The 22,732-nt window shown below is 47.1% G+C and overlaps 1 protein-coding gene across 4 annotated transcripts in view; it reads left to right on the forward strand.

The window, feature by feature from the left end:
* The window catches only part of LOC139584764 (core-binding factor subunit beta-like), a 37,363-nt gene extending 15,294 nt beyond the window's left edge, over positions 1–22,069 (forward strand). Inside the window, exons 4-7 of one of the 4 annotated variants that reach the window (XM_071416959.1) lie at positions 16,289–16,405; positions 16,668–16,763; positions 17,252–17,299; positions 20,999–21,137. In XM_071416959.1, coding sequence (XP_071273060.1) covers positions 16,289–16,405; positions 16,668–16,763; positions 17,252–17,281 — 243 coding nt within the window. In that variant the 3' untranslated portion in view covers positions 17,282–17,299; positions 20,999–21,137. Of the gene's footprint in view, positions 1–16,288; positions 16,406–16,667; positions 16,764–17,251; positions 17,300–17,641; positions 18,391–20,998 lie in introns of those variants that run through there. The other 3 variants (XM_071416960.1, XM_071416956.1, XM_071416958.1) reach the window with 3 other exon arrangements.
* The last annotated feature ends 663 nt before the right edge of the window (positions 22,070–22,732 follow it).

Consider the following 22,732-nt stretch of genomic DNA (forward strand, 5'->3'; position numbering starts at 1 on the left):
GGGCGGGAGAGGGTCAGTTAGGGGGCTATAACTGGGTTTGGGCGGGAGGGGATCAGTTAGGGGGCTATAACTGGGTTTGGGCGGGAGGGGGTCAGTTAGGGGGCTATAACTGGGTTTGGGCAGGAGGGAGTCAGTTAGGGGGCTATAACTGGGTTTGGGCGGGAGGGGGTCAGTTAGGGGGCTATAACTGGGTTTGGGCAGGAGGGGGTCAGTTAGGGGGCTATAACTGGGTTTGGGCGGGAGGAGGTCAGTTAGGGGGCTATAACTGGGTTTGGGCGGGAGGGGGTCAGTTAGGGGGCTATAACTGGGTTTGGGCGGGAGGGGGTCAGTTAGGGGGCTATAACTGGGTTTGGGCGGGAGGAGGTCAGTTAGGGGGCTATAACTGGGTTTGGGCGGGGGGGGGTCAGTTAGGGGGCTATAACTGGGTTTGGGCGGGTGGGGGTCAGTTAGGGGGCTATAACTGGGTTTGGGCGGGAGGGGGTCAGTTAGGGGGCTATAACTGGGTTTGGGCGGGAGGGGGTCAGTTAGGGGGCTATAACTGGGTTTGGGCGGGAGAGGGTCAGTTAGGGGGCTATAACTGGGTTTGGGCGGGAGAGGGTCAGTTAGGGGGCTATAACTGGGTTTGGGCGGGAGGGGGTCAGTTAGGGGGCTATAACTGGGTTTGGGCGGGAGAGGGTCAGTTAGGGGGCTATAACTGGGTTTGGGCGGGAGAGGGTCAGTTAGGGGGCTATACCTCGTTTTGGGCGGGAAGTGGTCAGTTAGGGGGCTATAACTGGGTTTGGGCGGGAGAGGGTCAGTTAGGGGGCTATAACTGGGTTTGGGCGGGAGGGGGTCAGTTAGGGGGCTATAACTGGGTTTGGGCGGGAAGTGGTCAGTTAGGGGGCTATAACTGGGTTTGGGCGGGAGAGGGTCAGTTAGGGGGCTATAACTGGGTTTGGGCGGGAGGGGGTCAGTTAGGGGGCTATAACTGGGTTTGGGCGGGAGGGGTCAGTTAGGGGGCTATAACTGGGTTTGGGCGGGAGGGGGTCAGTTAGGGGGCTATAACTGGGTTTGGGCGGGAGGGGGTCAGTTAGGGGGCTATAACTGGGTTTGGGCGGGAGGGGGTCAGTTAGGGGGCTATAACTGGGTTTGGGCGGGAGGGGGTCAGTTAGGGGGCTATAACTGGGTTTGGGCGGGAGGGGGTCAGTTAGGGGGCTATAACTGGGTTTGGGCGGGAGAGGGTCAGTTAGGGGGCTATAACTGGGTTTGGGCGGGAGGGGGTCAGTTAGGGGGCTATAACTGGGTTTGGGCGGGAAGTGGTCAGTTAGGGGGCTATAACTGGGTTTGGGCGGGAGAGGGTCAGTTAGGGGGCTATAACTGGGTTTGGGCGGGAGAGGGTCAGTTAGGGGGCTATAACTGGGTTTGGGCAGGAGGGGGTCAGTTAAGGGGCTATAACTGGGTTTGGGCGGGAGGGGTCAGTTAGGGGGCTATAACTGGGTTTGGGCAGGAGGGGGTCAGTTAAGGGGCTATAACTGGGTTTGGGCGGGAGGTGTCAGTTAGGGGGCTATAACTGGGTTTGGGCGGGAGGGGGTCAGTTAGGGGGCTATAACTGGGTTTGGGCGGGAGGGGTCAGTTAGGGGGCTATAACTGGGTTTGGGCGGGAGAGGGTCAGTTAGGGGGCTATAACTGGGTTTGGGCGGGAGGGGGTCAGTTAGGGGGCTATAACTGGGTTTGGCGGGAGGGGGTCAGTTAGGGGGCTATAACTGGGTTTGGGCGGGAGGGGGTCAGTTAGGGGGCTATAACTGGGTTTGGGCGGGAGGGGGTCAGTTAGGGGGCTATAACTGGGTTTGGGCGGGAGGTGGTCAGTTAGGGGGCTATAACTGGGTTTGGGCGGGAGGGGGTCAGTTAGGGGGCTATAACTGGGTTTGGGCGGGAGGTGGTCAGTTAGGGGGCTATAACTGGGTTTGGGCGGGAGAGGGTCAGTTAGGGGGCTATAACTGGGTTTGGGCGGGAGGGGGTCAGTTAGGGGGCTATAACTGGGTTTGGGCGGGAGAGGGTCAGTTAGGGGGCTATAACTGGGTTTGGGCGGGAGGGGATCAGTTAGGGGGCTATAACTGGGTTTGGGCGGGAGGGGGTCAGTTAGGGGGCTATAACTGGGTTTGGGCAGGAGGGAGTCAGTTAGGGGGCTATAACTGGGTTTGGGCGGGAGGGGGTCAGTTAGGGGGCTATAACTGGGTTTGGGCAGGAGGGGGTCAGTTAGGGGGCTATAACTGGGTTTGGGCGGGAGGAGGTCAGTTAGGGGGCTATAACTGGGTTTGGGCGGGAGGGGGTCAGTTAGGGGGCTATAACTGGGTTTGGGCGGGAGGGGTCAGTTAGGGGGCTATAACTGGGTTTGGGCGGGAGGAGGTCAGTTAGGGGGCTATAACTGGGTTTGGGCGGGAGGGGGTCAGTTAGGGGGCTATAACTGGGTTTGGGCGGGAGGGGGTCAGTTAGGGGGCTATAACTGGGTTTGGGCGGGAGGGGGTCAGTTAGGGGGCTATAACTGGGTTTGGGCGGGAGGGGGTCAGTTAGGGGGCTATAACTGGGTTTGGGCGGGAGGTGGTCAGTTAGGTGGCTATAACTGGGTTTGGGCGGGAGGAGGTCAGTTAGGGGGCTATAACTGGGTTTGGGCGGGAGGGGGTCAGTTAGGGGGCTATAACTGGGTTTGGGCGGGAGGGGGTCAGTTAGGGGGCTATAACTGGGTTTGGGCGGGAGGGGGTCAGTTAGGGGGCTATAACTGGGTTTGGGCGGGAGGGGGTCAGTTAGGGGGCTATAACTGGGTTTGGGCGGGAGGGGGTCAGTTAGGGGGCTATAACTGGGTTTGGGCGGGAGGTGGTCAGTAAAAGGGCTATAACCGCCCTGTCGTGACTCAGTGGTGAGGGGTAATTATAGGGCTTGGAGGGGCGGGGAGAATGGGTGAGCGCACGGGGCAAAACAAGGCTAATACCTCTGTTTCTTTGTTTCTCTGGCAGGTGGTGTGGGTGGAGTAACGGAGAGTTGTGTGTGAGGGTGTTTGTCTGAGTATTGATGTGTGGGTGTGGATGGGTATATGTGCCCGAGACAATAGTGTAAACGTTCAACTTCATCCGCTCTGATTACAGAGAGAAGCGTGCTCTATCTCATTTTGCTTTGTATGCATCTCAACTGCACCTGGTCACACCTGTTTCTGTGTGTGTGTGTGTGTGTGTGTGTGTGTGTGTGTGTGTGTGTGTGTGTGTGTGTGTGTGTGTGTGTGTGTGTGTGTGTGTGTGTGTGTGTGTGTGTGTGTGTGTGTGTGTGTGTGGGTGGGTGGGTGGGTGTGTGGGTGGGTGGGTGGGTGGGTGGGTGGGTGGGTGGGTGGGTGGGTGGGTGGGCGGGTTTGATCTCAACGATGAAGGATGTGTGTGTGCTCATAGATATGGATAGACTGATACTGCATCTAAAAAAAACAACTCAGCCCTGATTAGGATTGCACACACTACTCCCGTAAAGGAACTGTGCTGACTCGACTCCCAGGGACTTCCTGCTTCTCCATATCTAGCGGAGCAGAGGGGAGGGAACAGATAGAGATACTGTGATAGGGGGAGGGGGAGATGGAGGCTGGGGGTTGGGTAGCCAGGTTGAGAAGCAGCTGTGGTTCAGTTGCTGTAGACAATGAATGTCCATCAGTACAGTCTGATAGGGTCCCTCCCTCCCATGGCTGGAGCCCCCGGCCGGCCCCTCTGGGTCCCTGCTGTAGAGGGCCAGGCTGACTGGCCCGGGCCTGGGAGGCCTTACTCACACACACACAAACTACACATCCACACACACACCATTACAAAAACACCCACACAGTACACATTCACATATCCACATCTAAGTCATCTTCGGGGCAAAGGTGAAGTCACTCACACTGTGTAGTATTGCATTACAGACTGTAGTGTGTCGGTATTCTGTCCTGTAGTTACCATTACAGACTGTAGTGTGTCGGTATTCTGTCCTGTAGTTACCATTACAGACTGTAGTGTGTCGGTATTCTGTCCTGTAGTTACCATTACAGACTGTAGTGTGTCGGTATTCTGTCCTGTAGTTACCATTACAGACTGTAGTGTGTCGGTATTCTGTCCTGTAGTTACCATTACAGACTGTAGTGTGTCGGTATTCTGTCCTACAGTTACCATTACAGATTGTAGTGTGTGGGTATTCTACCCTGTAGTTACCATTGCCAGCGTTAGTGTGTGGGTATTCTACCCTGTAGTTACCATTGCCAGCGTTAGTGTGTGGGTAGTCTACCCTGTGGTTACCATTGCCAGCGTTAGTGTGTGGGTATTCTACCCTGTAGTTACCATTGCCAGCGTTAGTGTGTGGGCATTCTACCCTGTAGTTACCATTGCCAGCGTTAGTGTGTGGGTATCCTACCCTGTAGTTACCATTGCAGACTTAGTGTGTGGGTATTCTACCCTGTAGTTACCATTGCCAGCGTTAGTGTGTGGGTATTCTACCCTGTAGTTACCATTGCCAGCGTTAGTGTGTGGGTAGTCTACCCTGTAGTTACCATTGCCAGCGTTAGTGTGTGGGTATTCTACCCTGTAGTTACCATTGCCAGCGTTAGTGTGTGGGTATTCTACCCTGTAGTTACCATTGCCAGCGTTAGTGTGTGGGTATTCTACCCTGTAGTTACCATTGCCAGCGTTAGTGTGTGGGTATTCTACCCTGTAGTTACCATTGCCAGCGTTAGTGTGTGGGTATTCTACCCTGTGGTTACCATTGCCAGCGTTAGTGTGTGGGTATTCTACCCTGTAATTACCATTGCCAGCGTTAGTGTGTGGGTATTCTACCCTGTGGTTACCATTGCCAGCGTTAGTGTGTGGGTAATCTACCCTGTAGTTACCATTGCCAGCGTTAGTGTGTGGGTATTCTACCCTGTAATTACCATTGCCAGCGTTAGTGTGTGGGTATTCTACCCTGTGGTTACCATTGCCAGCGTTAGTGTGTGGGTATTCTACCCTGTAATTACCATTGCCAGCGCTAGTGTGTGGGTATTCTACCCTGTAATTACCATTGCCAGCGCTAGTGTGTGGGCACTGGTACCTATTTAAGACCAGTTTGTTTAAGCCCATATGGTGGTTTGTGACTATGTTCCTGTTTTGCTCGTTAAGGTTGGGTGGGTGGGAGTGTACAGTATGAATGGGCTATTGGTGAGGACGTGGTGGTAGAACTGGGCACCAGTGTGTTTGTCAATTCCTGCAGGTTGCTGACCTGCCAAGGGGGGGTTGCTGAGTCACCAGGGGGGCACAGAGGCAGCTGTCACAGCCCAGCCAGAGGGCAAGGTGAGGGGAAAGGGGAGAGAGTAGTGCAGGGTAGGCAGCTGGCATGGTTTCACAGACCTGGAGGTGAGAGGGGAGGAGAGGGGAACATGGGCATCTGTCTCTGTGTGTTTGTAACTTTGGACCGGAACCTGAAGACTCCCAACCTAGATGTAGCCCTGCCCAGAGCACAGCATTGTGGGGTTGTGGTGGAGGCTTATGGGAGGATGGGGGTCAGAGGGTCGAGTCAGGAGGGTGGAATCAGAACAGGGTTTTCGACTAGATAATATACAGCTTATGTCAGAACTTACACAGCAGGTTAGGATAATTAATGTAGCAGGTCAGGAGAATTAACGTAGCAGGTTAGGAGAATAATTTACTGTAAGGTTAGGAAAGGGGTTAGGGTTGGCTTAAATCCATCAACTTGACATGTTTTTAGGCATGACTTCAGAACAGCCATGATGACACAGCATGGTGACTGCCTAGAAATACACACACATTACAGGGGGGTACCACATCATACTTACCCTGGAGACACAGAGAGAGAGAATCAGAGAGAGAGTCAGAGAGAGCTCAGGCCCTGAGTGGGATCTGTCATCCCCACATGCTCATGGTCACTGTGTGAATAATACACTCACACATCCACACACGTCCCAGACACTCAATAGCATAATTAGTACTGTGTTATATTAGTTGTTTCCTAGCATTCAGACGTGCATTCACTCACTCACACACACACACACACACACAGACACATTCACACAAACTAGCACCCACGAGGTGTGTGAGGACAATGGTCCTCTGTGTGCGGGCTCACTGCCCTCTCTGCCCCCTGTGGCTGGGACTGCAGCCCTGCTCTCCTTCTTTCTCCTTCTCTCTGAAGTGCTTTTATTTTACTCTGAGAGCACCCAGATCTGCTGACGAGCCTTTGGCACGTGTCTAAATGAGGAGCCCTGTGCCAGTGGCTCAGCTGCGTCATGCTTGTTGCCAGGCCCTGTGCCAAGGCTCTGCAAACAACCGTGTGCACAGCCTGAAAGAGACCGGCTATCCTCCACTCTCATCCGAGTATACTACTGTCCTGTTGTACCCCAACATGATTGCTATTGTCAAGTGCAAAACAAGGCCTCAGAAATATGGACGCCCACCCGTCATACTGTCCTGCTGTGTGATGTTGAGTGATTGAGCTCCAGTCCCTACATTCCTTCATCTGCTGTTTTTTTTCCTCAAATCTAAGGCGTTCCCTAAGAGCATGAATGTTGTGCAACTGCTCTTAAAGCTCAGAGACTCACAGAGAGACTGAGGGTGGCTGGGATGGATGGGATGGGAGGATGGATGGATGGGATGGGAGGACGGCTCAGCCTCAGGCCAGTTGGGGTTGGGCTGTAGAGGGGAGGAAGGGGAGGAGTGCCCCAGTGGAGTGGAGCTGACCTGGGATGGGGTCAGTGTCTCCCAGGGCTGGCCAGGGCAGGGACACCACACTGACCACAGGACAGTATACAGCACCACTCCTTGTGTGCTTTTCTAATATAATACTGTTGCTTAGACCACAGCAGAATGTTGGTCAAATCCATACTTAACTTTGAGACTTTACAGTAGTTTACTGTGTCATCTAGGCTGTATCACAACTGGCTGTGATTGGGAGTCCCATAGGACGGCGCACAATAGGCCCAGCGTCGTCCGGGTTTGGCCGGTGTAGGCCGTCATTGCAAATAATAATTTGTTCTTAACTGACTTGCCTTGTTAAATAAAGGTAAAACAAATACAAAATACAACAAATCCCTCCCTGTGGCTCTGTGTATTGCATTTCTGAAAAGCCAAAGATCCTGGTCCTGCATAGGATCTCTCTTGTGTTTTAGAGGTCAAGGGTGCTCTTCTCTCAGTCTTTTCGGCCATCTTTATGGAGGTACTTGGACCAGAGTTGGTGCTGCTCACAAATCATGGCTGTGATGGTTTCATTTCCTTTGTGGATCTGTGGACAATGGACCTCTCTAGCCAGAGTCTGTAGTCTCAACCAGGGGTTTTATATTTGTGTTCCTATCTTTGTCCTCATGGTTTAGGTTCTGCTGAGTTAGTTAGACTCTGCCACGGTGACATCATTGGACCCAGTATTGCATACCCAATAACTGCCCTGTTTAGACTTGGGTGTTTCATCAATTCAAGTTCTTTGCCACTTTTATTCACAATGTACCTATTTGGTATGCTATGTCTGTGTGTGTGTGTGTGTGTGTGTGTGTGTGTGTGTGTGTGTGTGTGTGTGTGTGTGTGTGTGTGTGTGTGTGTGTGTGTGTGTGTGTGTGTGTGCGTGCGCGTGTGCGTGCGTGCGTGTGTGCGTGTGCGTGCCTGCGCACACATGATCGTGTGTTAGTCACTGGGGTGTGGGGGATGTGGGGGTTGACATTTATTTCTGAAGAGGAAGTTTGTGGTTAGATCGTTTCTGCGCTCCCGTCTAAATTTTTCCCTCTCCAAGTAGTCGTGCTTTTTAAAAGCCATACAGTTTCTTACAGATGTGGAAGTCATTTCAGCAGTGCTTTTGTAACGACTGGAGGAGTTTTTGTTCTGCCTTTAGACGCTGCTGAGTCTGGGCTGAGGGCTGAGCACACTGAGCCGACTCCAATCTGAGAGCCGAGAGGCTCCCCCGCCTCGCCCAAGTGCAGCATGGGAAGGTCTGGGCTTGGCCCTCTCGTAAATGAAGCCCCTGTTTGAGGCTTGCTAGAAATAGCCTCTAAAGAAATGCAGGAACGTGGGACTGGGCATGTATCTGACAGAAAAAACAAACTTCACCAGAATCCACATCTCATGTGTGTTTGTGTTTTCATTTCTAATTTATTCCTGATCATTTGTTTATCTAGATAGAAATACTGCTTTCCCCAGCCGTAAAGCTGCCGATTTGTTGACATCGGTGTATGTCTGACAGCGTCTAAACATCGGGCAATGGTATACAGGCACACACACACACACACACGCACACACACCTTTAATGTCTCTGAGATAGATAGATGAGGGGTGCACCCCACTCTCCTGGGTCGCTGTAATTGGATGATTTTATAAATGATCACTTCCCCATTGCTGGAGCATATGACATCTGCTTCGAGTCTGTCTCTTCTGTCTTACTTTGTAGAGAACTGCATCGTTGGAAGCAGGATGTCACACAGGGTGACACGTCTGTCTTCTACTTCCTGCTCTCTATACTTTGGGAGTGGTTGATTGGGGAGGGACTTATACAGTATAGCCTTAACAGACACATGGCGTGTGAAAGTGTGTTACTACATTATCTGGTCTGAAGGCTCCATTATGACTACTCTGGCCGTGTTTTGGCTAGTCCACACCTCCCTCTCCTCTCAGACATACTGCCTAGAGTGTGAGTCAATGTATCTCATTAAGTCTGCATATCTACCATGTATCTCAGCACCTCTCAGTGTATACATTCAAGCACTAGAGACAGACATGTTCAGACTTCTGTCTCAGCTTTGCCTTATTTCCTGTGTGTTTGAGCTTGTTAATCGTATAGGGCTTTGTGTGCAGAGAATGTGCCCATGTTGTTTGTTCATGAGCACATTCATTTGTGCTTCTTATTTGTAGTGGTCTTGTGTAGCTTTATTATCACAGAGTCTGGGTAGTCTTGACTATAAACACATATCGTACATAACACATACTTTATTATCACAGAGTCTGGGTAGTCTTGACTATAAACACATATCGTACATAACACATACTTTATTATCACAGAGTCTGGGTAGTCTTGACTATAAACACATATCGTACATAACACATACTTTATTATCACAGAGTCTGGGTAGTCTTGACTATAAACACATATCGTACATAACACCTACTTTATTATCACAGAGTCTGGCTAGTCTTGACTATAAACACATAGTGTACATAACGACCAGAGCCAAGGTAAAAGGCACATTTGAGCTGTGCTGTTGAGGAATATATGGAATGCTTATACAAAGCATTGTATTCACTTACCTGCACTTATTTAAAGCATTTTTCAAAGACTGAGACGGACAGGGGCGTATCTAAATGGATGTCCGGTACCTCTGGGCATTTATGAGCAAATAATGTCTCAAAGAGAAGATCAGGATTGTTTTGGCTCTAGGAATCAACAGCTTCCAATGAATTGAATCCCAGTATTAACCCCCACCCCATCTCTCTCTCTCACACTCTCAATTCAATTAAATTCAAGGGGCTCTATCTGCATGGGAAACATATGTCAACATTGCCAAAGCAAGCTCTCTCTCTCACACACACACACACACACACACACAAACACACACACACACACACCCGTCTTCACAAACACACTGATCCTCTGTGTGTTATCCCCTAAACCAGTCCCACCCTGCAGGCATCTACTGCCTCCCTCTGAGCAGGCAGCCTCCACCTCCCTCCAAACTTGTTGCACCACACATCTCTGTCTGTCTCTATTTTACTGTAAAAATAATTGTAGCTATTTTTCTTTCTCTTTTCCATTTCTCCATCCTCCCCCCTCTGTATCATGACACTATGCAAGACCCAAATGCAGACACAGGAGGCAGATGGTTGGAGTTTAAGATGTTTAATAAATCCAAAGGGAATAGGCAAGAGAATGGTTGTGGACAGGCAAAAGGTCATAACCAGATCAGAGTCCAGGAGGTACAGAGTGGCAGGCAGGCTTGAGGTCAGGGCAGGCAGAAACAGAGTCCAGAACAGGCAAGGGTCAAAACTGGGAGGACTAGAAAAAGGAGAAAAGGCAAAGTAGGAAAACGGGAAAAACCGCTGGTAGGCTTGGACATACAAGACGAACTGGCACAGAGAGACAGGAAACACAGGGATAAATACACTGGGGAAAATAAGCGACACCTGGAGGGGGTGGAGACAATAAAGAGGACAGGTGGAACAGATCAGGGCGTGACACTGTCTATGGCCATTATGTCTATGATAAAGTAGATTAACTAGGTAGGTTAACTATGTAGCCTTACCCAACCGATAAACCACTATGTTACCTCCAGCCTCCCTCCTCCCTGTGTGTCACTCTGTGCAAATTCTCTCTCCAAGACACCAGTGCCCACTCAACAGGCCATAAATCACTCCAACACCACCTCAGCTCAACTCCACTCAATCTGCCCCCCTCCCCATCACTTTCCCCTCTCTCTCTAAACTACATGGTCTGGTTCCACTCAAGCCCAATAGGGTTTGTGTGAAGCAGTAAATCAGAGATCAGTTCACACACATCAAATCACTGATAATATGCTGTATGTAAACACTATATATAGCTAGAACAGATTTTCACTGATATCACTTAGACCTTCCTCTTAAACCCAGTGCCCTGTTTTTTGTGAGAGTGGATAGTTGAGCAGCTCCACTGTATCGACAAACCATTTCTATATGGACCTCGCTTTGTGCACGGGGGCATTGTCATGCTGAAACTGGAAAGGGCCTTCCCCAAACTGTTGCCACAAAGTTGGAAGCACTGAATCGTCTAGAATGTCATTGTACGCTGTAGCGTTAAGATCCCTTTACTGGAACTAAGGGCCAAGCTCGAACTATGAGAAACAGCCCCAGACCATTATTCCTCCTCCACCAAACTTTACAGATGGCACTATGCATTGGGGCAGGTAGCGTGATTTATCAATCCAGAGAACTCGTTTCCACTGCTCCAATTATGGTGAGCTTTACACCACTCCAGCCGACGCTTTGCATTGCGCATGGTGATCTTAGGCTTGTGTGCGGTTGCTCGGCCACGGAAACGAATTTCATTAGTAACTGTAACTCCCGACGAGCAGTTATTGTGCTGACGTTGCTTCCAGAGGCAGTTTGGAACTCGGCAATGAGTGTTGCAACAGAGGACAGACAATTTTTCAGCACTCGGCGGTCCCGTTCTGTGAGCATGTGTGGCCTACTTCTTGGTCCTAGACGTTTCCACTTCACAATAACAGTTGACCAGGGTAGCTCTATCAGGGCAAAAATTTGACAAACTGACTTGACGGTGCCACGCTGAAAGTCACTGAGCTCTTCAGTACGGGCCATTCACTGACCATGTTTATCTATGGAGATTGCATGGCTGTGTGCTCGTTTTTATACACCTGTCCACATACTTTTGGCCATATAGTGTATGTCTGTATGTATACAGTGCATTTGGAAAGTATTTAGACCCCTTGACTTTTTTAACGTTTTGTTACGTTACAACCTTATTCTAAAATGGATGAAATAATTTTTTTCACTCATCAATCTACACACAATATCCCATAATGACAAAGCAAAAACAGGTTTTTAGATTATTTTGTAAATTTATTACAACTAAAAAACTGAAATATCACATTTACATAAGTATTCAGACCCTTTACTCGGTACTTTGTTGAAGCACCTTTGGCAGCGATTACAGCCTTGAGTCTTCTTGGGTATGACGCTACAAGCTTGGTACACCTGTATTTGGGGAATTTCTCACATTCTTCTCTGCAGATCCTCTCAAGCTCTGTCAGGTTGGATGGGGAGCGTCGCTGCACAGCTAGTTTCAGGTCTCTCCAGAGATGTCCAATCGGGTTCAAGTCCGGGCTCTGGCTGGGCCACTCAAGAACATTCAGAGACTTGTCCCGAAGCCACTCCTGCATTGTCTTGGCTGTGTGCTTAGTGTCATTGTCCTGATGGAAGGAAAACCTTTGCCCCAGTCCGAGGTCCTGAGCGCTCTGGAGCAGGTTTTCATCAAGAAACTCTCTGTACTTTGCTCCATTCATCTTTCCCTCGATCCTGACTAGTCTCCCTGCCACTGAAACATATCCCCACAGCATGATGCTGCCACCACCATGCTTCACCGTAGGGATGGTGCCAGGTTTCCTCCAGACGTGACGCTTGGCATTCAGGACAAAGAGTTCAATCTTGGTTTCAACAGACCAGAGAATCTTGTTTCTCATGGTCAGAGTCCTGTAGATGCCTTTTGGCAAACTCCAAGTGAGCTGTCATGTGCCTTTCACTGAGAAGTGGATTCCGTCTGGCCACTCAAGCATAAAGGCCTGATTGGTGGATTGCTGCAGAGATGGTTGTCCTTCTGGAAGGTTCTCCCATCCCCACAGAGGAACTCTGGAGCTCTGTCAGAGTGACCATCGGGTTCTTGGTCACCTCCCTGACCATGGCCCTTCTCCCCTGATTGCTCAGTTTGGCCGGGTGGCCAGCTCTCGGAAGAGTCTTGGTGATTCCAAACTTCTTCCATTTAAGAATGATGAAGGCCACCGTGTTCTTGGGGATCTTCAATGCTGAAGACATTTTTTGCTACACTTCCCCAGATCTGTGCCCCGACACAATCCTGTCTCGGAGCTCTACGGACAATTCCTTCAACCTCATGGCTTGGTTTTTGCTCTGACATGCACTGTCAACTGTGGGACCTTATATAGACAGGTGTGTGCCTTTCCAAATCATGTCCAATCAATTGAATTTTCCACAAGTGGACTCCAAGCAAGTTGTAGAAACATCTCAAGGATGATCAATGGAAACAGGATGCACCTGAGCTCAATTTCGAGTCTTATAGCAAAGGGTCTGAATACTTATGTAAATTAGGTATTTCTGATTTTTATTTGTAATAAATTTGCAAAGAAATCCAAAACCTGTTTTCTCTTTGTCATTATGGGGTATTTTGTGTAGATTGACAAGTATTTTTTTTATTTAATCCATTTTAGAATAAGGGTGTAATGTAATAAAATGTGGAAAAAGTGAAGCGGTCTGAATACTTTCCAAATGCACTGTACATAGTATATACTGTATTACCGCCTCAAAATAACCTGGGGGAAAGGGGGGGGGGTTGAGTGGAGCTGCTTTTCTCGTATGTCTGCATTATTGGCATCCCCCCAATAAAAACTGTGTGTTTAGCCTGATAGAGTCATGAATTTTCCTTCTGGAAGGACCTGAGACAAACTGTTTAAATGTGTTATTGATGGCTAAAAGGACTGTATTGGTTGGGGGGAAGCTCTGTTTAAGTTGGCCGGTGGAGGGCAAAAAAGGTGGAGAGGTCCAAAATGATAAAAATATACCGTATGTATGCAGACATTCATCTTCTGTTTATTTTAAACTCACTGCCCCATGGTATATGGATTCTCAGAACCACTTATGGTGCACATTTAAGTCCTTGGAAATGTTATATCACGCATAACCATGTGCATGTGCTGTGGTGCAGTTTTCACATTCATTCTTGTCCATGCATTATTTGTTATACTTGTAGCCTATGTGTCTTTGTCAAACACTGTGTTGTAGTGTAGTGTAGTGTGTATTAGGTGCAGCTTGTGTACTAGATCTATTCAGTTGATAGTTAAAGATTTCACTTTGCCTCTGACAAATTAAAGAACCACCCTGTGTAAATGGATTCATTGCTTTCAGAGAAGGTTGGAATGGGCTTAGTTTTCTCTATATCCCTTGTGTTCAGTGGAAAATGTGAACACTTTTTGTAATGGAACCTAGGGCTGGGCGGTATACCGTATTGTAATGAAACAGCTATATACCGGTATTTATGCACAGACCGGTTAGGGTTTTTATTTTACCTTCTATACCGGTATTTTAATGTTGTGTTTGTTAAATGTAATGCGCCGTGTGTAACGTCCATTTTTATAGTTTACTCCGCTACTTGAGTCATCTCTCTCCACGCCGCTTTCCACACAGACCTAGCCCCACCCACTGTCACTCAAGGAGCGCATTTGTTGTTGCTTGACCACGAGACACTTTCAAAGTCTGCATGGTCAATACAGCACATGCATCAGTGTTGACAACGATGTTGTTTCAACTTTGATCAATATAAATCCACAAGTGTTCTACAATTACAATATTAGTTTGTGTTTCTTACATCTGCAAATAGCTAGTTTGTATTTTCTTAGCAAATTAAGCTAAATCGTGTTAGCCACTAATGCTAATCGCTAGCTAACTAGCTAATAAAAGTACTGAGTCAGAGCAAACGTAGCTAGCTAATACGGCCTGATACCAGTACTGGTGGAGGCTTAAATCAGCATGTTGTTTGTGCAGCGGTATCTTCTAAATCAAAGAGGAATAGACATGAATATGTGGCTATTTGAATAAAGATGTAATGTTGTCAAAGATTATAGGGTCTCCTAGGAAACACTGCACATTACTTTGGTTATTAACCTGTCACAATAACTCATCCATGGCATTTTCATTTGTTGTAATGTCAAACAACACTGTAATCAAAGTGCCCACTATTATTTATATTCTTACTATATAATTATAATAAACATTGTATTTCCATGATTCCAAAAGTTCACCCAAGGGTTTTGATCTAAATCGCAATTGCAACATTTGGTTAAAAATAAGGCCTAGTATTTTTGCCCATATAGTGGCAGTGTGGAAATGATCTCATATGAGTGCAGGAAATACTTTTAGGTTGAAGTTGAATTGAACAGTATAAAACAATCAGAATGGAGAAAGACCCATTGAAATCACTGAGAATATGTGTTGCCACCCTAGGGTCACGTACTACTCATAAAGCAAATTTAGAACTTTTATTATAAAAAAAAACATAAAATACCATCAAAAATTTGAAAAATACCATGATATAATATTTTTGCCATCTCGCCCAGCCCTAATGGAACCCCAGTAAAGAGCCTGATATGTGAGGTGTGGACCTAATAGAGAGAGGAGGGAGTACAGATGGAGAAGATGGTGATGAAGGAAGAGAGTAAGTTGCCAGCGAGGAAGAATTATCGTTTGGATGGAGAGTCGGGATTGATGTGGGAGTGGTGCGATGACAAAGAGTTGGAAGAATAGAAGCGGAGAGGACAGAGGCTATGGTTCTAGGTGCTAGACTCTCCTGACACTGTGAACTTGGCTATCCTGTGAAATAAATAAGTGGTTCGTGTTTATGGCTAGGATCGGTGTTTGTGTTTCAGAGTGATTAGGTTTGCGTGTGTGTGAGTATGTCTGAAAGAGGTTATACGTGTTTATAGCCAAAGCCACCTCCCCTCTCTTCCTCCTGCCCTATACTCCCATCTACAGAAATAAACATCACCCCACAGACTGACAGACTGCACGCTTTTGTCTGGGACTGAATTCCAGAGTCTCAGGGATGTGATATTTCTATGGCCCTAACCCAAACAGACAGCCATATACTAAAACCTCTCACAGTGGGTTTTGACCAGAAGTGGCACCTCGTCTTGACAACGCTTCACTCCGCTTGCAATTTGCATAAAGTAGAGCAGAGCTCATCTTTTTCTACCACTCCGCTAGCAGAGATCTCGCCATTCACCTTCCCACAATCCCTTTCACATTTCTCTGCATGCCCTCATTGAAAATGAAGGGGGTTGGGACTTTTCCTGCCAAATTCCTTGTTGGTAAAAACTATGCATTACTCTTTCCCACTCTCTGGTAAGGAGTCCTATACATATACACTCCCTCTCCCTCTTTCTCTGTCACTCTCTCTCTCCCCCCTCTCCCTGTTTCCCTCTCTACGTCTCTCTCCCTCCTTCCCTCTATCTCTCTCTCTCTCTTCTCTTCTATTATGGATATTCACATACTTAATTAATGTATTAATGTATACGCACGCACTAATTTGTATAAATAAAGTCAGGATTTTCTGATCTGTCATAGGAGAGCCTTGGTTTTTTATTTCTCCATCCTACAGCAGCCTTTATAAATAAACAGCAACATGGCAGGAAGCAAACCTCTCAGTGTGCTACTCTGTGCCTTGGCTGGGCCTGAGGTGAGACGGGAAGAGAGAGAAAGTGAAAATGTTAGTGTATGTATGTGGGGGACGCTAACCACTGTCCTATTTCGCCTTCCAATCCCCATCCCTCTAACCTCTCCACTGGGCCTTAGATTGAGTGGGAGAGGACAGACACAGACATGTGTCTCTGATAGTGAACTGAGTGACCCTGTATTTGAGAAAACCTTACTACTTTTATCTGAGTGGTTGAAAGTGAGCCACAATGACTGTGGTTGAGTAATGTATCAAGGTCTGTGCATTCATTCTGAAGTGTATGTTTTCCTCGATGTTTGAGCCAGAGCATTGTTGTGTCTGTGTGGTCTGTCTGCAGGTGTACCTCAAGGCCCCTATGATCCTGAATGGAGTGTGTGTGATCTGGAAGGGCTGCATAGACCTGCAGCGCTTGGATGGGATGGGCTGTTTGGAGTTCGATGAGGAGAGAGCACAGGTACTGTATCATACCATTACATTACACCCCCTGGTCTCCAACCACACCAACACAAAACACACAACTAGATAGAACAATTGGCTACAGTATATACACACATTGACATACACCTCTAGACAAACTACTTTTGAATGACTTAAAACTAAAACTCAACTAAGCAGGTTGCGCCCCTACCCCTATCCATATACAAACAAAACACCCACTCACCAGTCCAAACAAACTATGTGTCTCTGTGTGTCTCTCCCACTCTGTGTGTGTTCAGCATGAGGATGCCCTGGCGCTAGCATCCTTTGAGGAGTCGCGTAGGAGGACCCGGGACTTTGAGGACAGAGACCGCTCGCACCGAGAGGACCTGGAGGTGAGATGGGCTGGACTGACTGACAGGCCTGGAGGGGGTGGTGATGTCCCCCCTAGTCACATGATCACTGCTAACGCTAAGAAGTGTTGTTGGAATATGATGATTGGTTGTGTCCCCTGTGTGTTTGTTACCATGAGAACTCTTATTGTGTGAATAACCCATTTCGTTTTTTATATTTACCATTAACACAATCATGAACTCATTGTGTGTTTGTCTAAGAGGTTGTGTGTGTGTGTGTGTGTGTGTGTGTGTGTGTGTGTGTGTGTGTGTGTGTGTGTGTGTGTGTGTGTGTGTGTGTGTGTGTGTGTGTGTGTGTGTGTGTGTGTGTGTGTGTGTGTGTGTGTGTGTGTGTGTGTGTGTGTTTGTATTTCATCTTAAAGCATTTTTATGGTATGTAGGTTTAGTGCATGAAGAGTTTATTCATGATTAGAACACACAGACCCTAAATGCAACCCCTCTAAGATGAAAACCAAATTGTGTTTTTTTAGGACCCTGTGGCATCAAAAATCTGGGACTGATGGCATTCAAGGACCAGGGTCTGTCTTCTTTGCTTTTCAATGTCCCTCTGTCATGCACTAAACCCTGTGTGTGGTGTGTTGTCTGTGTGAGTGTGTTTGTGAATCAACACGAGAGCATGTGCATGTATGTGAACAATTTGAAGTATCTGAGTCTGCCTGTTTTAGTGCCTGCATGTGCAGAGAGAGAATGAGTGAATGACAGAGAGAGAAAGAAAGTTACATATGAACTGTATCTGTTAACACACTGTGTAATGAATGCTTAGTGATAATGTGGGTTCCTTCCCTCTCATCCCCCATAAACTGTCTCTGGGTCAGTCATATGAATATGCTTTATGGATTTTTTTATGCATTTTATGATAGTGGGACGTGTGCAGGTCAGGACATCCTACCAGGGTATAAGCTGGAAGACTGGAAGACAGACCCCCCACACACACTTTCCCCCAGTGCCTAATGGAGAACAGACCTCCACACACACACCACCCACCCTCACCCTGCTGCCGGAGGAGTACGCTGCAAGGCCTGCTGGGACATATCTGCCACAGCTTGGCAGCACATGATGAGGGAGAGGAAGGGAGGGAGATCTGAAGCAGGGCTTTCATGTTCACATCTAGTATTTCTTACCTCAGAAACATACCTTCCAGCTCCCTCAGGAAGAATTGTCTCTTTTCTTCTGAAAATCTATAAGGCAATGCTCTTTATGGAGATATTATGTATTGGTCAAAGAAAAATAACATATCATTATTTTGTCTACTGACATCGAGCCTGGAGGAGTCTCAAACAGAACAGTGTGTGGAAGGTGTGCATACATGGTCAACGTATGACATATACTGTATTCTAACGGAAGACTTTCCATGTGTTTCATTCTCAAATACTGACTGTGGTGGAAACATGAAACCCCCTAATCATTTTCATTACATTTAAATGTTTTTTTTAATCCAAGTTACAGTATGTCATCTCATAAACTGCTGTGATCCAGAATTTTCTGATTGGACTGTAGTATTTAGTGATTTCTTTAATTAGTGAATCCCCTTGCTCTGTTGTCCTCTCAGGGAAGGAGATAGATGATATTGTTGGTTTTATTTTAGATAAAGATTTGCATTTGGACATCAGGACCCTGTTTTTATGTGATATGGGCGCCTGGCTCTTGAGTACATTCAGCCGTTACATTTCTGTGGTCTGAACTTATACTCAGTCCACTATAACTCAAGGCCAACAGCACAATGACAGTCTGCCATCAGTGGTAGCTGGGAGGCCTCTTAAGGGTTTATAAACCTGTCATTTAGTTCAGAAATCACAGCTCTTCTCTAGCAGGGATATCAGTGTCAGCTCTTGAGTATGTATGTCTAAGTACAGCATATAAGGTTAATTCCTCTGCTGTGTGGCCTGTACTTGTTTTGATCACTGTATAATGAATATGTATAATGAATATTGTCCAGGTTTTATGTTTTTCCTGTGTGTGTGCGTGTGTGAGAGCGATTCAGGACAGGACAGTGATGGCCATCTAGATGATTGATGAAGATAAGATGGATGCAGAATAAATGGTCCAGTGTTCATTAGGCCCCATTCTGCTGGTGGAGTTAGAGGATGAATGATGTGCTGCCAGTAAAAGTATTAATATAGCATTAGTATTGATTTTTATTAGGATCCCTGTCTACCCTGCCTAATCTCAGCTCTATTGACTTGTGGTACAGGCTAGCGCTCTGCCGGCTGGCTCAATGATCGATCACTGTGCTTGTCCTCTCCTCTCCAGCCACCCCCACTCCCCCTGTAACTACGACAGCACTCCACTCAGGGCTGAGGCTTACTGTAACTACGACAGCACTCCACTCAGGGCTGAGGCTTACTGTAACTACGACAGCACTCCACTCAGGGCTGAGGCTTACTGTAACTACGACAGCACTCCACTCAGGGCTGAGGCTTACTGTAACTACGACAGCACTCCACTCAGGGCTGAGGCTTACTGTAACTACGACAGCACTCCACTCAGGGCTGAGGCTTACTGTAACTACGACAGCACTCCACTCAGGGCTGAGGCTTACTGTAACTACGACAGCACTCCACTCAGGGCTGAGGCTTACTGTAACTACGACAGCACTCCACTCAGGGCTGAGGCTTACTGTAACTACGACAGCACTCCACTCAGGGCTGAGGCTTACTGTAACTACGACAGCACTCCACTCAGGGCTGAGGCTTACTGTAACTACGACAGCACTCCACTCAGGGCTGAGGCTTACTGTAACTACGACAGCACTCCACTCAGGGCTGAGGCTTACTGTAACTACGACAGCACTCCACTCAGGGCTGAGGCTTACTGTAACTACGACAGCACTCCACTCAGGGCTGAGGCTTACTGTAACTACGACAGCACTCCACTCAGGGCTGAGGCTTACTGTAACTACGACAGCACTCCACTCAGGGCTGAGGCTTACTGTAACTACGACAGCACTCCACTCAGGGCTGAGGCTTACTGTAACTACGACAGCACTCCACTCAGGGCTGAGGCTTACTGTAACTACGACAGCACTCCACTCAGGGCTGAGGCTTACTGTAACTACGACAGCACTCCACTCAGGGCTGAGGCTTACTGTAACTACGACAGCACTCCACTCAGGGCTGAGGCTTACTGTAACGCTTCTCCTCAAAAGAATAATCCTTTGTCTGTAGAGTACTTGCTGCACTTCATACAGTATATTATCACGTATTGAGTCCATGTTTCAAATCATGATAAAAAGTTGAATCCTTCCTGATGTTTCTTTATATTACTCCTTAACTCTGCTTGTTTTGGAGGTTGGTCCTGTTCACATTGCATGGTGTGTGGCCTGAGACAATGTTTTTTCTTCAACCGTTACCAAACCGTAACTGGTGTATTTGGCTCACTGACTCAAGGACAGCTCTGACGCCTTCCGTTTGTAATCTGGGTGAATATGAGTGATAACTAAGGCAGAAGCATTCGTGTGTATGTGTGTTTGTGTGTGTGCCCATGCATATGTGTGTTTGTGTGTGTGCCCATGCATATGTGTGTTTGTGTGTGTGCCCATGCATATGTGTGTTTGTTGTTGTCAAAATCACTCTGCAACTACTGAGTAAAACTTTGATCGGCTAGTTCATAAAAATCTTCTTAAATTCTATATATTTAACTATAGGGCTATTAATTGTTTTGAAGACACTCTATTTACGTTTATGATTCTGAAGTGGAAGAATGGATGAGCATCAGTGTCTCATTTAGGATTAAAGTAGTAGACTGAACCAGGGTTAGAAGGAGCTATTATGGTGAGTCATTTGGATGACGACTACATGCCATTTCAGCTGAGAGACCAGCGTCTGCTTTCTCCCTCTGTCTGCCTGTCTGTCTGCCTGTCTGTCCGTCTGTTTCACAGATATCTATGTTGGGAGAGATGTAGACGCAGACACATAAACATATGTATCTGTGACAGGCAGACAAGTCATTTTTTATTTTTAAAGCATGCTATGTTGAAGACTTCCCCAACGACTACTGACTGTCTGCTATTCGTCCCAAAAAAGAAAATCAATTTTTAGCCTCAGCTGGAAGCTCTCTGGTGCCCTCTGCCGAATATACTGTATGACATATACTGCACTCACTTTTGCCCCATCTAAGGCCATTCTCAACACATTACACACACACACTCATGATATTGTGTGCTATATTAAATCTGCCCCCCCCTCCCCCCCTCCATCTCTCTCTCCCTGTGCCAACAGCCCAGGCGACAGCAGGACCCCAGCCCTGGCACCAACATGGGCAACAACGCTGATGATCACAAGATGCGCTAGAGGCCAGAGAGACGCAGAGGGTGGGGTCAGGGTGACCTGTCCATCGTTCTATGCCAATCTCACACCCTGTCACCAAGCTGTTAACTGGAGAGACCAAAGTCCACATTTCTAGGGATTTGGGGGTGGGTGGGGGTGGGGCCCTTTTTAATTTTAAAAAGGGAATGGGTGAGGTGGGTGTCCATTTTTAAGTGTGGTGTAAGGGGATCGACCCAGACCTCCTTGTCTTCTGGTGGGTTTTGCACTATCTGATACATTCAGTTTAGTACCCACATTGCCTTCTGTATGCATGGAGCACCTGCCTACCTATGTTTTCTTTTGTCCCTCTATGCAAGCTATTTCGGCAGCACTTTCTTTTACAATGCTTTATAAATAGGAAATTACTGGGTGATTAAATGGAACACATTTGTTCTTAAATAATTACATATTCTTCCTAAATTGTTACATTTCTAATAATTCCAAATATCTTCTTCCATCTTCCTTATTGTTTCCCATAAAGTTTGTTTCAAATCAGGTAGCACCTGAGGAGCACTGAGCATAAATGTATTTCACGCTAAATTCTAATCTATTGATAATTACTTATTAAAGCGGCAATCAGAAGTTGAAACAATAACAAAGCGTCCACCCTGCCCCTGTTTCGGTAAAAAGCTGAGGGATGGGGCTGGAGAAATGTAACCACTCTCAAATTCATAGACAGAGCTATGGATGCAAGGACTGACTATCCATAATATCAAAATTATAGTTTTAACCATGTTTTGAGGCTATATAGTCTTTGTTTACATTTATTTTGTTTTGAAACATTGGAGTAAAACAAGCTTCCCACTGGGCACATACTGATTAAATCAATGTTGTTTCAACATAATTTCAATTAAATTACATTGAAACAACGTGGAATAGACTTTGAAATGACGTCTGTGCCCAGTGGGTTATATTTTGGGTTCTGATGCGGTACGACAGTTGAACTAAGCTTATGAGGCATTTATAAATTACATTTTTCAAGAATCAATGGGTATGTATCATTCATTTTCACTACATAACCTAAAGTATGTGGACACCTGCTTATCAAACATCTCATTCCAACATCATGGGCATTAATATGGAGTTGGTCCCCCCTTTGCTGCTATAACAGCCTCCACTCTCCTGGGAAGGCTTTCCACTAGATGTTGGAACATTGCTGCGAGGACTTTGTTTCCACTCAGCCACAAAAGCATTAGTGAGGTTGGGCACTGATATTGGGCGATTAGGCCTGGCTCGCAGTCGGCGTTCTAATTCATCCCAAAGGTGTTCGATGGAGTTGAGGTCAGGGCTCTGTGCAGGCCAGTCAAGTTCTTCCACATCGATCTCGACAAACCATTTCTATATGGACCTCGCTTTGTGCACGGGGGCATTGTCATGCTGAAACAGGTAAGGGCCTTCCACAAACTTTTGCTACAAAGTTGGATGCACAGAATCGTCTAGAATGTCATTGTACGCTGTAGGGTTAAGATTTCCCTTCACTGGAACTAAGGAGCCTAGCCCAAACCATGAATAACAGCCCCAGACCATTATTCCTGGCACTATTTATTCGGGAAGGTAGCATTCTCCTGGCATCCACCAAACCCAGATTTGTCCTTCGGACTGCCAGATGGTGAAGTGTGATTCAGCACTCGCCGGTCCTGTTCTGTG

Source organism: Salvelinus alpinus, chromosome 9, assembly GCF_045679555.1.
Source record: "Salvelinus alpinus chromosome 9, SLU_Salpinus.1, whole genome shotgun sequence".
NCBI lineage: Eukaryota > Metazoa > Chordata > Actinopteri > Salmoniformes > Salmonidae > Salvelinus > Salvelinus alpinus.